Genomic DNA, 12,920 nt, shown 5'->3' with positions numbered 1-12,920 from the left:
CAACTTTTCCGGCGGGGTCCCAAAGCGTTCCCAGGCCAGCTAAGAGTCGTCCCGGAGCCTACTGCCGGTGGGACATGCTCAGAACACCTCTCCAGGGAGGCATCCAGGAAGAATGAGATCAGGACACACTGGAGAGACCCGAGCCACCTCAACTGGCTCCTCTGAAAGCGGAGGAGTAGCTGCTCAACCCAGAGTCTCTAAGGGAGAGCCCGCACACCCAGCAGAGGAAACACATTTCGGCTGCTTGTATTCAGGATCTTGTTCTTTCGGTCACGACACACAGCTTGTGACCATAAGTGAGAATAAGAATGTAGATAGACTGGTAAATCGAGAGCTTCTCCTTTTGACTCAGCTCCTTCTTCGCCACAACGGACCAGTGCAGAGTCTGCATAACTGCAGACATAGCACCGATCCGCCTGTCGATCTCCCGTTCCTTCCTGCCCTTACACGCGTGAACAAGACCCCAAGATACTTGAACTCCTCCACTTGGGGCAGGATCTCATCCCCAACCCAGAGAGGGCAGGCCACCCTTTTCTGACTGAGGACCATGGTCTCGGATTTGGAGGTGCTGATCTTCCTCCCAACCACTTCACACTCGGCTGCTAACCGTTCCAGTGAGAGTTGGGAGATCATGGCTTGATGAAGCCAACAGCACATCATCTGCAAAAAGCAGAGATGCAATACTGATGCCGCCAAACCGAACTCCCTCAATGTTTCGGCTGCGCCTAGAAATTCTGTCCATAAAAGTGATGAACAGAATCGGTGACAAAGGGCAACCTTGGCGGAGTCCAACCCTCACTGGAAACTAATTTGACTGGCGGCGATGCAGACCAAACTCTGACACCGGTTGTACAGGGATCGAACAGCCCTTACCAAGGGGCTCGATACTCCGTACTCCCGAAGTACCCCGCCCCATAGGGCTCCTCGAGGGACAACACACGTAGACCGGCTGGACCAACTCCCATGCACCCTCGAGGACCCTGCCGAGGGTGTTGAGCTTGTCCACTGTTCCACGGCCGGGACGAAAAGCACACTGCTCCACCTGAATGCGAGATTCGACTTCCCGATGGACCCTCCTTTCCAGCACCCCTGAATAGACTTTACCAGAGAGGCCGAGGAGTGTGATCCCTCTATAGTTGGAAAACACCCTTGGGTCCCCATTCTAAAAAAAGGGGGACCACAACCCCGGTCTGCCTGGTGAAATTTAAATTTATCCTGGTGAAATCTTGCATCCTTGAATTTTGATGCTCCCAAACAATGGTTCCGTAGCAGAGATCAATGTTTTTAAAATCAAGTTTCATTTTGAAACATGGTAGGCATGTCTGCCATGCGGTCAAAGGTCACAGAGGTAATAAAAGGAATTTTGTGATAACATGTCTTCTACTTAAACATGAGTGTGCTCACTCTCCCAGTTATGGCAATGCTTTGAGTTTGGCTGCTTAGGTGGACGTTTCCTCTCAGAGAGTTCCTCTGGTTTTCTATTAAATTAGTTGCCTGGTACACCAGACTCACCGCTGTTCCAGCTATTGAGTCTGGCCACCATTCACGCGGATACAATTTCCAGGGCGGAGCAAACCACAGCAAACAGACAGCGGAGTGGACCAATCAGCGACGGGCAGACTTGACGTTAGTAAAATGACGAGGGAAGGACGAGGGACTTGCGCGCGGAAGTAAACATACGAAGAGAGCGGAGTTCATTCAACATAGCTAGCGCGAGACAGACTGTTGTCAATGACTCGTGTTGATGTGTTTTTGGTCATTTAAAACGGATTTTACCGTGGATTGGAACATATTCTCGGCTCTCCCGTTCACCATCTGTGTTGGAGACGACTTTCGACGCGCAAGAGTGACGTTGCTCGTTAAGAACACGTCACGCAAATCAACGAATCTGGTTTGTCGATTGATTTTGTACCTGCTCGAGAGGCCGTTAATGGGCTGGTTCCCAGACTATACGCTCAGTGTTAGAAAAATACAGGGAGAATAGTCTGGCAGAGCCAGGCAATTAAATTAGAACCATGCATATTAGAAAGATGGGCAGCACTAAATTGTAAGACAGAATTTTCGTCATTGCCACTGGGCTGTCTGTTGTAGTAGAGTTTGATGACACACCATAAAACACCAAGTCTTAGCCAGACTACATTATGTGCGATTAAGGTGCCTGCCTTAAGAGATGACCTCCCCTTAACGAGAAAAATGTATCGACTTAAGAATCTAAGTGTTGCAGTGTTGCACACAAGTGTTGCAGTTTTTAAGAAAGCAACTCAAGAAATCGTGGAATGTATGAGAAATTCAGTGACAGTAGTGTATATTATTACCCAAATTGACCAACACTCGCTGTAGTTAGCTGAGAGGTGTTCTGTTGAGATTTTTGTAAGAAGAGATGTCAACTCACTTGTACATTTTGAGGTTGGGCTGGGCAGCATCAGGAAAACCGAGCATCCCGCAGACCACTCTGCTGCTGTTCAGACTCCAGCCCATGTCACAGACCTGCCTCCATCTCCCAGCATGCTTCACTTCTACCACGCCTTCAGTCACCAAAGTCTTCTTCTTGGTCGACATGAGGATGGGTCTCAAGCGCACTTCCTCGATTCGGACCTTACTGTTACCCTGATGGAAGGAAGTGAACAGTCAGTAATGGAAGCAACGTCAAGAACAATGAGGATTATATGAGGGCTGTGCTACTTTACCAGGTGCAGTTGCTGCCTCTGGATCCTGGGGACCTCGTATGGATGTCCATTCCCGTAATAGCCATATACAGAGTGTCTGCGGGTAGTCACAAGGCCTTGCAACTGGGACGATGGATTCCCATTGGAGCCGATGGCATTGCTGTGGTCTCTATTGCTGGTTGTCGGTTCCCTCCTGGTCTCCGTGGCGCACACCACTCCCATGTCTTCAGAATGTTTGCAGTCATTCACCCCCCAGCCATTGTGCTTGCAGTCCTTTAAGGACTTCTCGGTACCATTGCATCGAACATTGTCCATCCATATAGGACCTTGACAGAGAAAAGTAAGTACGTATTAAATTGTACCTGCAGTGTTCTGCAAAAAATGGTTTATCAAAGAAAACATCATCAAAACGCATTTGTGTTATGCCATGACAGCTGATAGATACTGCCTTATTGGCAAGCAGAGGGCAGATACATGACACGGTGTTGTTGAGATTAATCTGCCACTTGTTGGAAATGCCGTTGGATTTTGAACTATCACGGCGGAATGTAAAGATGTATGGAATTTCTCAATATCAAGTGGATAAACAAGGAAAAGCACTAGTTCTGAGTGCCTCAATCTGTTAATCCAAAATGCTCTTTAAATTTGATCACAGAAAATATGACAATAACAACGATTCTGGCATATCACTCAATAACAACTGGTGGTTGTGGGGCAAGCCCAGCCAACGACTTGACGTCGTAGTCGTTCCCAATGTAGCTGTGCACATGAAAATTGACCAGGGCGGTAATTTTGCCAAATACAAGACTTGACAAACATTTTTATAACACCAGATATTTATCAAACAGTACAATATTTCTCCAGGACCATACTGTATATAAATACATATTTTTTCAGCTGACTACCAGAGGTATGCTTTAAGTATGTTATCCAGTTGAGCTTGTTCTGGAAACAGACCACACAAGATCTACAATATGATCCTCATATATGACTTCAACCGCCTGTCTGATTAGGGGTTGCACCTTTGTGGCGTGTTCAGAAGTTGAGTATTTTATGACCATGCCTCTCCAGTCCATTCCATGTTCTCTTTAATTTGGATTTAAAAGCAGCAGTAAAGAATTCCCATAAACCACAGCAAAAATTGCAAATCTATGGTAAAGTGTATGCTGCCATTACTTTTTGTCATGCATGAGCTACCCCAGCCTGCCGGGCGACTTTAATGGGATGTCATCTTTGCGCCTTTATGATGTCAGTTATTTCGAGTGTCTTAATTACTGCTGTTGGCATACTGTAACCAGTGTGGCCTTTTGGCAAGTAGCTTTGGAGCAACTGGTCCAATGTAACTGGCTGGAATTTGGACAATGAAGCACTGATGATGAGTGGCTTCACATCACAAGCTGTATGACAAGTCAATGTTAATTTGTGGCCTGTCATCCTGCCTGGTTTGCCTTCCCAGCATGCGACTTGTGTGACATCACGCAGTGCAAACCGCAGTGGATACAAAAGCAGAGAAACATGACATAATACGAACAATGGTGGATGACTTCCAACATTTTCAGTTCTTTCTTCGCAGCTACATGTATGAAGACATTCTTTGTTTTGGGAAAACAATGTTTAGTGTTCCTCTTACCACCTGTTTGGAGTTATAGGGCAGCTGGACTTTAGTCTAGCAGACAAGGCACACCCTCAAGTGGTCACCATTCAATCGCAGTCAACAATTAAGGCTCATGTCTTCCGAAAGGCACTCAGTGGGAATCAATCCTAAGAAAGTCAGTCAAGTTTTAAATTCTATGGCTGCTGTATTGAAGTTGTTGGTCATCCAGGATACTTCAGGAATTGGGGACTATACCCAATTGAAAGTCGTCACCTGCATTGAGTCTGAACCTTAAAGCAACTAAACGAAGTGATCGGTACTCCAAAAAGTGCCAATTAAAAATACAGTCCAAAACAATTACAGGTAGAACCCTGGGTTACAGCGTACCCGACTTAACGTGATTCCGATGCCGAAGCCTCGTCCGCCATTTTGTGTCAAATCACTTTTTTTTGTTGTTGTTGCATAAACAGTACCTTATAGTACATTACAGTATCATTTTTACTTTGACAATTTTTTTTGTCGCATAAACAGTACCTTATTTTATGTTACAGTATCATTTTTACTTTATAATATGACTTGTTCTGTCCTCACTAAATGTCAAGTTGTTCAGCTTAACAGACAGCAAACAAGGCAATTGTGATTTTTGAAGCTTTTGACTTTTCACTTTTGACAATTTCTAAAGCTGTAGTATGTACACGTAAGCTGCATATGTACATTTATGTTCAAAACAACAAATATTTTAACAATAAAACACTTGACACGAAGCAATTTGTGTTCAAACGTCCAACCGGTCTGATCAATATGTAAAATTAGTAGATTCAATTAGCCTCATTTGCCTAACAAAAGTCTAAATGCTACGGATGCTAACGTATTTACAATTCTTATAGCGAATTGCTCACACATATCTCCACAAACTGTAGCTCTAAACTTAAATACTATTGAAATACACAAGCATATATTAGCTGAAACAATTTACAGCATTATGTGGGCCAAACCAGAGCGCAGCTGTCCTTAAAGCCATGTCAGACTTGTCAACAGAAAGCTGGTCTACCAGTGGCAAAACAAAGATGGTGGTGGTGGGGGGCGGGGTGAAAAGTCCAACAAAAAGGTTGAAAATACATCCATAAATGAAGAATAATTCCAGGTTGTCCCGCGCAATCTGGAACTGTTGGCAAACCTAGACGAGTCTGCTCCGCAGTCAATGCAAGGCTCCAGCCAGACCCAGCGCTGCCACCAGAGGGCAGTGTATCTTCTATCATTAAACAAAATGCTGTACAATACAGTCCTTTCAAAGTTATTTTGAGATTTAGAGCGTATTTTGGAGTATTCTAAGGGTTAATTCCGATTTGCACGGAAATTGAGGTTACGTCGCCAACCTAGTAACGGAACTTATTCGTAACCCGGGGACTACCTGTGTTAGCTTCAAACTTGAACTACCGCAACTTTTTGTTTGAATTAAATGTTGTTGAAATTGCTTTTATTTTTGGTCTCTCATACAACAGATGGATAGTTTAGTTCTGGTGTATCCAACTCCGGTCCTTGAGAGCCCCTATCCAGCCTGTTTTTCCATGTCGCCCTCCTTTAACACACCTGAATCAAATGATTAGCTCATCAGCAAGCTCTGCAGGAGCCTGATAGCAATCCTGATTGTTTGAGTCAGGTGTGTTGGAGGAGGGCGACATGGAAAACAAACTGAATAGGGGCTCTTGGGGACCGGAGTTGGATACTCCTGGTTTAGTTGGACTCTCAAAAAGGTGTCCTCTGCAAGATATCTCTCATTAGTTTCTCTGTCTTGCAGTTCTGTGTGAATGGCACAAACGTGTAGAGCTCATTAGTTTCTGGGCTGCCAGATCTGTAGCGTGTTTGTGTAAATGAGGCTTAAACTTTTCGTAAAAGAGGCTCAAAAGTGTTTTCTTCTTACCCTGTCCCTCTCCATATTTGGCGCTGTGTGCCCATGTGACGCCCCCCTGAAATCCCAGCTCTCGACACACCACGTTAGCCAGGTTGATGTCCACCTCGTCGTCACACACGGTGCCCCAGGTGTTGTTGTGCAGCACCTCCACGCGACCCTCGTGATGCTCCCGTGCGAAGTTTCCCGCCAGACGCACCTTGGCTGTAGGTGCGCGAGACGACCTGCGCTGTCCGGAAGCGCTGCGCCTCGGCTCGGCGGCAGAGAGGGTCACGAGGAAGAGGAACAAGAGGCAACTGGAGCAGATGACGTGGGGCATAGTGATGGACGTCTGAGGAGGAAGATGGTAAAACACTCAGTTTTTTGGGCAAACTTCTTCGTCCTTATTCCTATGCAGTTATATTTATATTGTTTTGGAGGATACAGCAATTGAATCATTGACATTGTCACACAATTTAGTTTTATATATATCCTAAAAGGCATGTTCGTAATGTCAGAGGAAGCTTGACTAGCCCTTAGAAACCTACACAAGCACGGGTAAATCATGTATACTCCACACAGAAAGACCACAGGGAAGATTCGACCCCAAACATAAACTGTGAGTCAGATGTGCTAACCACACATGCTGCCCAATGTCATAACTGTAGTCTAAAGCGAAGCAGTCTCTTCATATATATGACATTTAAAGAAAGAAAAGAAAAATGCGAGTGACAGAGTCGAAGGCTGGAGCTATCAATTATTTTAGTTGTCGATTAATTTATCAACTAGTTCAAAAAAATCGAGTACCATATTTTTCGGACTATATGTCGCACCTGAGTATAAGTCGCACCAGCCCAAAAATGCGTAATTAGGAGGGGAAAAAAACATATAAGTCACACCGGAGTATAAATCGCATTTTGGGGAGGAATTTACTTGATAAAATTGAACACATAGAACAGATATGTCATCTTGTAAGGCAATTTAGAATAAAAATACAATATGCTGAATAAGTGTACAGTATGATAATGTTACATGATGCAACGTGGCTGGTATGTTAACGTAACATAGCTATTAAGAGTTATTCAGATAACTATAGCATAAAGAACATGCTGACAAGTTTACCAAACCATCAGTGTCAATCCAAAACACCAAAATAACATGTAAAATGATATAATAATTTGTTAATAATTTCACACAAAAGTCGCTCCAGAGTATAAGTCGCACCCCCAGCCAAACTATGGAAAAAAACTGCGATTTATAGTCCGAAAAATACGGTAATCGGATTAAGAACATGATAAATTAAATACCTGATTTTAGCCTCAAATGGTATAAAAATATTAATCAATGAGGATCTAAGTACAACAAAAGAACAATTGGCTAACCTGCAAAGGTCTGCTGGCTTAAATGCTGTAAAATGTTTTTTTTTTTTTTGCAATGCTTTTAACACATTGTTCAAACACACATTCCAACAAAAACAGCTAAATATAACTATGAATTATGAATGCATTAAAACATTTGCTCAGAAAAAAACTTATGTTGGTCTTAACAGGGAGCAGCTGGATTCAGCCACGTTAAACGAGTTATGTCATACTTACTTTTGCCATTAGTAGCTAGTGTATCCACCCAATCAATAAAAACGGATGCAAACACTTTCAAAACAAACCATTTCAACGCCACTTAAATTTAGCTGCTTCAAGTATTTGTTTAATTAAATTCCATGCTTTTTTTCTAATCGAAATACTCGAGTTAATCGATTATCAGCACTGGTCATTTTCACTAACCCTCGATTTCTACTTTGCGCTCTAGTAAAAGTTGCACTTTTATTTTTACTCTTGAAGTCATGGTTTTATCACAGAGGACAGTGATTTCCATTCCGATTAGAGTGAATGTTATTGAATCTTTCACTTGATAAAAAGGTGAACTAGCCAATGCTGCTGAAAAGGGCTTGATTTTTGAAAGTGCAACAATGACATCTTCTGGACAATCAAGAAAACTGTCAAATTGTTTACAGATTAAAACTATTAGTTATGGTCATCAATATTGGATGTTAAGTAAACGGTACATTTCTGTGGACTTGCAACTGATTCCAAATGAAAAAAGCTTAATCACTTCATGAGATACAAACCTCAGATAAACTACATGATAAAATGCATGTTTATGAGCCAAGCCACATAAATTAAACACATCCATGCATATAGTCATGAATGGGTAACATTCCAAATCTAACTAGCCTAAAATGTTTTTTCTTTTTTTTGGCCTATTGACGCTAATTTGCACCGCACATAAAAAATGTGTTTTGTTTTTTCTTTTTGATTGATCATATTTTCTTTTATAGGTTATTATTTTATAATGTAAATTAATTGACTTTCTCAAATTAGCAGGGAAAGTTTTAATTGGAGGTTAACACACAAGGGGACTCAAAACGTGGCCCCGCACTTCACCAGTAAATCACTCAGGCCACAGTGCCAGTAATGAGTGTATGGCATCTTTTTGTATACACTAGCATTGGAAGGCCAGAAAAAGAACAACTTTGAAACTACTAAGACATTTTCCCAAACACCTTATCCCAATGCAAATGACATTAACACAAGAAGCATGAACCACTAAATTGTCAATAAGAAGGCAAGGTGAAAGTTCACTGACCTGACAAGCACCAGTGTGTGTGTGGAGTTATGGTAGTCTTGAGTGAAGGACTGTGTCTGCTCAAAAATCTCTCTTCAAGCCCTCCTTCTTCATATATCTCCTCCCTGACTCCCTCTCCCTCCCTCTTTTCCTACTGCCATTGCCTTCACATCTCTAGTGAAAAGAACATAAAGCTTGTTGTGCACGTAATGCACGATGAGGGGTCTGACGCTGTGTGTTAACTATGAAAAAAACCTGAGGGAGAAAGTGTTGTTCATAGAAACACAATAGTGTTTTGTTGCCTGACAGCCATTTTAAATTAAGTATAAAAATAAATACAGTGGTATGAAAAAGTATCTGAAACTTTTGGAATTTCTCACATTTCTGCATAAAATCACCATCAAATGTGATTAGATCTATCAAAATCATACAGATGAAAAAACAGTGTCTGGTTTAACTAAAACCATCCAAACATCTATAGGTTTTCATATTTTAATGAGGATAGTATGCAAACCTTGACAGAAGGGGGGGGGGGGTGTAAGTGAACCATCACATTTAAATATTATGTGCCCCCCCCCACCCCCCACCCCCACTTTGGCAGCAATAACTTCAACAAAACACTTCCTGTAGCTGCAGATCAGTCTGGCACATCGATCAGGAATAATTTTGGCCCATTCTTTACAAAACTGCTGTAGTTCAGTCTGATTCCTGGGATGTCTGGCATGAATCGCTGTCTTTAGGTCATGCCTAGCATTTCAATGGGGTTTAAGTCTGGAATTTGACTTGGCCACTCTAGAACGTATATTTTGTTCTTCTGAAACCATTCTAATGTTAATTTGCTTCTATGTTTTGGATCATTGTCTCGTTGCAGTATCCATCCTCTTTTTAGCTTCAACTGTCTGACAGACGGCCTCAGGTTTTCCTGCAAAACATCCTGATAAACTGTTGAATTCATTTTTCCATTAGTGATTGCAAGTTGTCCAGGCCCTGAGGTAGCAAAACAGCCCCAAATCATGCTCACTCCACAATACTTCGCGGTGGGGATGAGGTGTTGATGTTGGTGAGCTGTTCCACTTTTCCTCCACACATGACGTTGTGTGTTACTCCCAAATAATTCAACTTTGGTTTCATCTGTCCACAAACTGTTTTGCCAAAACTTCTGTGGAGTTTGTGCCTTTTTGCGAACATGAAACGAGCAACAATGTTTTTTTTTAGACCGCGGTGGCCTCCTCTGTGGAGTCCTCCCATAAACACCATTCTTGCCCATAGTTTTTCATATGTGTGCACAGAGATATTGGACTGTGCCAGTGATTTCTGTAATTCTTTAGCAGACACTCTAGGGTTCTTTTTTGCCTCTCTGAGTATTCTGCACTGAACTCTTGGCGTCATCTTTGACGTCATCTTTTCTCTGACTCCTGATTGATGAATATCCAGACATTAGAGATGGTTTCGTATTCTTTCTCTGCTTTATGCAAATCAACAATCCTTGATCGTAGGTCTTCAGACAACTCTTTTGACCGAGCCGTGATGCACATCAGACAAAGCTTCTCATCAAGACATTTCTTACCAGGTGTGTGTTTTATAGTGGGCAGGGCAGCTTTAAACCACTCATCAATGATTGGGCAAACACCTGACTTAAAATGTTTGCTAAAAATTGGTTTCAATTGCTCTGAAGGCTAGGTTCATACTGCAGGTCTTAAAGCACGAATCCGATTTTTTCGTGTTTTTCCGACTTGAGTGAAGCATTAACTTGAAGGTCTGATCGGGACAAGTCGCATAGAAGTGGACCATTTCAAATTCGATCTGGGTCACTTTCGTATGTGGTTTAAATCCAATCTGGGCCACATTTTTCCAGAATGTCACGGCGGTCTGAACTGTCAAGTCTCCCAAATCGGAATTCATGCATCAATTACATCATCAAAGAGCAAGACAGAAGGTGCGCTACGGGAGCGGTTCAGCTGTGCGTGAGCACCTAGATTGCCTTGAACATGGCTTTTTGGGAAGGGTCAGGCTTGACAACATTCATGAAAAAATAAAAATGGGTTGAGGATAAGCCTGAGAATGATCGGTTTTCTTTCTGCTCCATATGAGCAATATTTCAAGAGTCGGGGCAAACTGCCCGTATATGTGTGTGACATGCATGGACAGCGCGTGCATGCTATCGATCCATATAAACTTTGAATTTAAGCCTACACAGGGATTATTTATGTCTGTTATTTGTGTCCTCTTTTTAGAAATCAAAATATGATCTCCCTGGAATGATGGATGACAGCCAGCATGTGTAGTTATTTGTTTTGATGCTTCTGTGCATACGGGTCTTCTTGCTCAGGGCGTGTGGGACTGCGAATTAGTAATACTTGAACGGTCTCAATGGACAAAGGCAGTCTGAATGGGCACGCCAAAAAAACATATGACAAAAAATCGGATTTGTGCATTAAGATCTGCGGTATGAACCTAGCCTAAGTCTCCTTAGGCAGAGGGTCCACTTATTTTTCCCCCTTCAGTCATTGTTTGCATGCTATCCTCATTAAAATATGAAAATGTGTGGGTGGTTTTAGTTAAAGCAGACACTATATTTTCATCTGTTTGATTTTGACAAAGATCAGATCACATTTGATGGCGATTTTATGCAGAAATGTGAGACATTCCAAAAGGTTCACATACTTTTTCAAACCGATGTAAATACATTATGTTAACCCAAAAATTTAAACCCAATTAGATCCTCTGAAAATGACACGATTAGGCCCGCTTTTGCATCATGTTATCAGAACGGGGATATCCTTTAGTGAAACTAAAACTCAAATTAAATATGACTTCGCAAACACTTGCCACCAATTGAAGTGACTCGGATTAATCCCAACGAAACAAGTTGAGCGGTTCTACTGTATTTTTGGGACTTTCGATCACACCTGTTATTGTAAATTGCACTTTGGGGGGGGGGGGTTTTATTTCATCAGACGTAAAGCAAACTTCAAATAATAACAATAGAATAGAGAATATGCTTAAATAGGTGTCTTTTAACATGACATATTGACAGATACTGTAGTTTTCGGACACCACCAATGAACCAGTTTATTTTCCTACAAAAGGCACACATGATTGTAAAGGGCAGTGCATCGATTTACTGGCATTTGTAATGTGTTCTTTATCTTTTAACATTGCTTTATTTATTTGTTATTTTTGTTATTAACCTCAACCAGAATTCATACAAAAGGCACACTGGATTATGAGGCACACTGTAATATTTGGGGAAAATGAAGGTTTTAAGTGTACTTTATCACCCGAAAAATACGGTATTTTATATGAACAATCATTCAGATAACTATAGCCTAAACACATCAAACAATAACCTTCACCTTCAGTATCACATTTGAGCAACTCCATTTACGCTGGAAATTGCGGATACGCCTTCTTGCGGCTGTCATTGGGTGTGACGGAGTAGCCCCGTCAGATCCCGGGGGAAACTCGGCGTCCTCAATATAACGCATGAGACACTGCCAACCTGGCGTTTTTAATATCATTCATTTGACACACACACACGTGCGCACGTACGCTCACACCGTACCTGTCAACTTGTAAGGCATCGCGGGGGTCTGGGGTGCACACTAGACTGCCGCCACAACATCGTTATGCCGTACTCACTCTTAACAAACATTTCCAAAGGTAGTCACCCTCCATTCACGTGCTGAACTGTCAAAACAGAGCGCGGATTCACTTCCTGGTTTTATGACGTCGCGAGCGGGCCGTCAGCGAGTGACGTCACAATACGGCTTGAGTTTTGGGCCATCGTAAATTTATTTTTCTTTCCAAATGTTTTTTCGGTATGGTAGAACCAGTATTTTGGTTATTGTATTTTTCATTAATTTGTAGTGAATCTAATATTACATAAACTGGAGTTATTGAACAGAAAACTAAACTTTTGGAGTTAATTGGCTGGAGGGGAGGGGCCAGGAGGAATATAAAGAGCGACCTACCTTTCCTACCTGAGTCACTTGGAGTCACGCAGTGGTGCAGAGCAGGTAATAGACCTTTTTATTTTATTTGTCATGCAAGTAATGTTTTTGTAAATATGGTGAATGTATCTTTTGTAAATAATCATTTTCACTTGTCACAGAACACTGCTGGTTATTTGTTGGGAACGTTGTTAATA

The 12,920-nt window shown here is 42.1% G+C and overlaps 1 protein-coding gene across 1 annotated transcript in view; it reads right to left on the bottom strand.

The window, feature by feature from the left end:
* Positions 1 to 12,447, bottom strand: part of loxl4 (lysyl oxidase-like 4) — a 104,966-nt gene extending 92,519 nt beyond the window's left edge. The window contains exons 1-4 of the mRNA XM_057848664.1: positions 12,336 to 12,447; positions 6,182 to 6,500; positions 2,688 to 2,992; positions 2,393 to 2,607 (exon numbers count right to left, since the gene is read on the bottom strand). Of these exons, the coding sequence (XP_057704647.1) occupies positions 2,393 to 2,607; positions 2,688 to 2,992; positions 6,182 to 6,488 (827 nt within the window). The 5' untranslated portion in view covers positions 6,489 to 6,500; positions 12,336 to 12,447. The remainder of the gene's footprint in view (positions 1 to 2,392; positions 2,608 to 2,687; positions 2,993 to 6,181; positions 6,501 to 12,335) is intronic.
* Between the last annotated feature and the right edge of the window lie 473 nt (positions 12,448 to 12,920).

The sequence above is a fragment of the Corythoichthys intestinalis genome, chromosome 10 (genome assembly GCF_030265065.1).
Source record: "Corythoichthys intestinalis isolate RoL2023-P3 chromosome 10, ASM3026506v1, whole genome shotgun sequence".
Classification (NCBI taxonomy): Eukaryota; Metazoa; Chordata; class Actinopteri; order Syngnathiformes; family Syngnathidae; genus Corythoichthys; species Corythoichthys intestinalis.
This window is presented reverse-complemented; position numbering and strand designations above follow the sequence as displayed.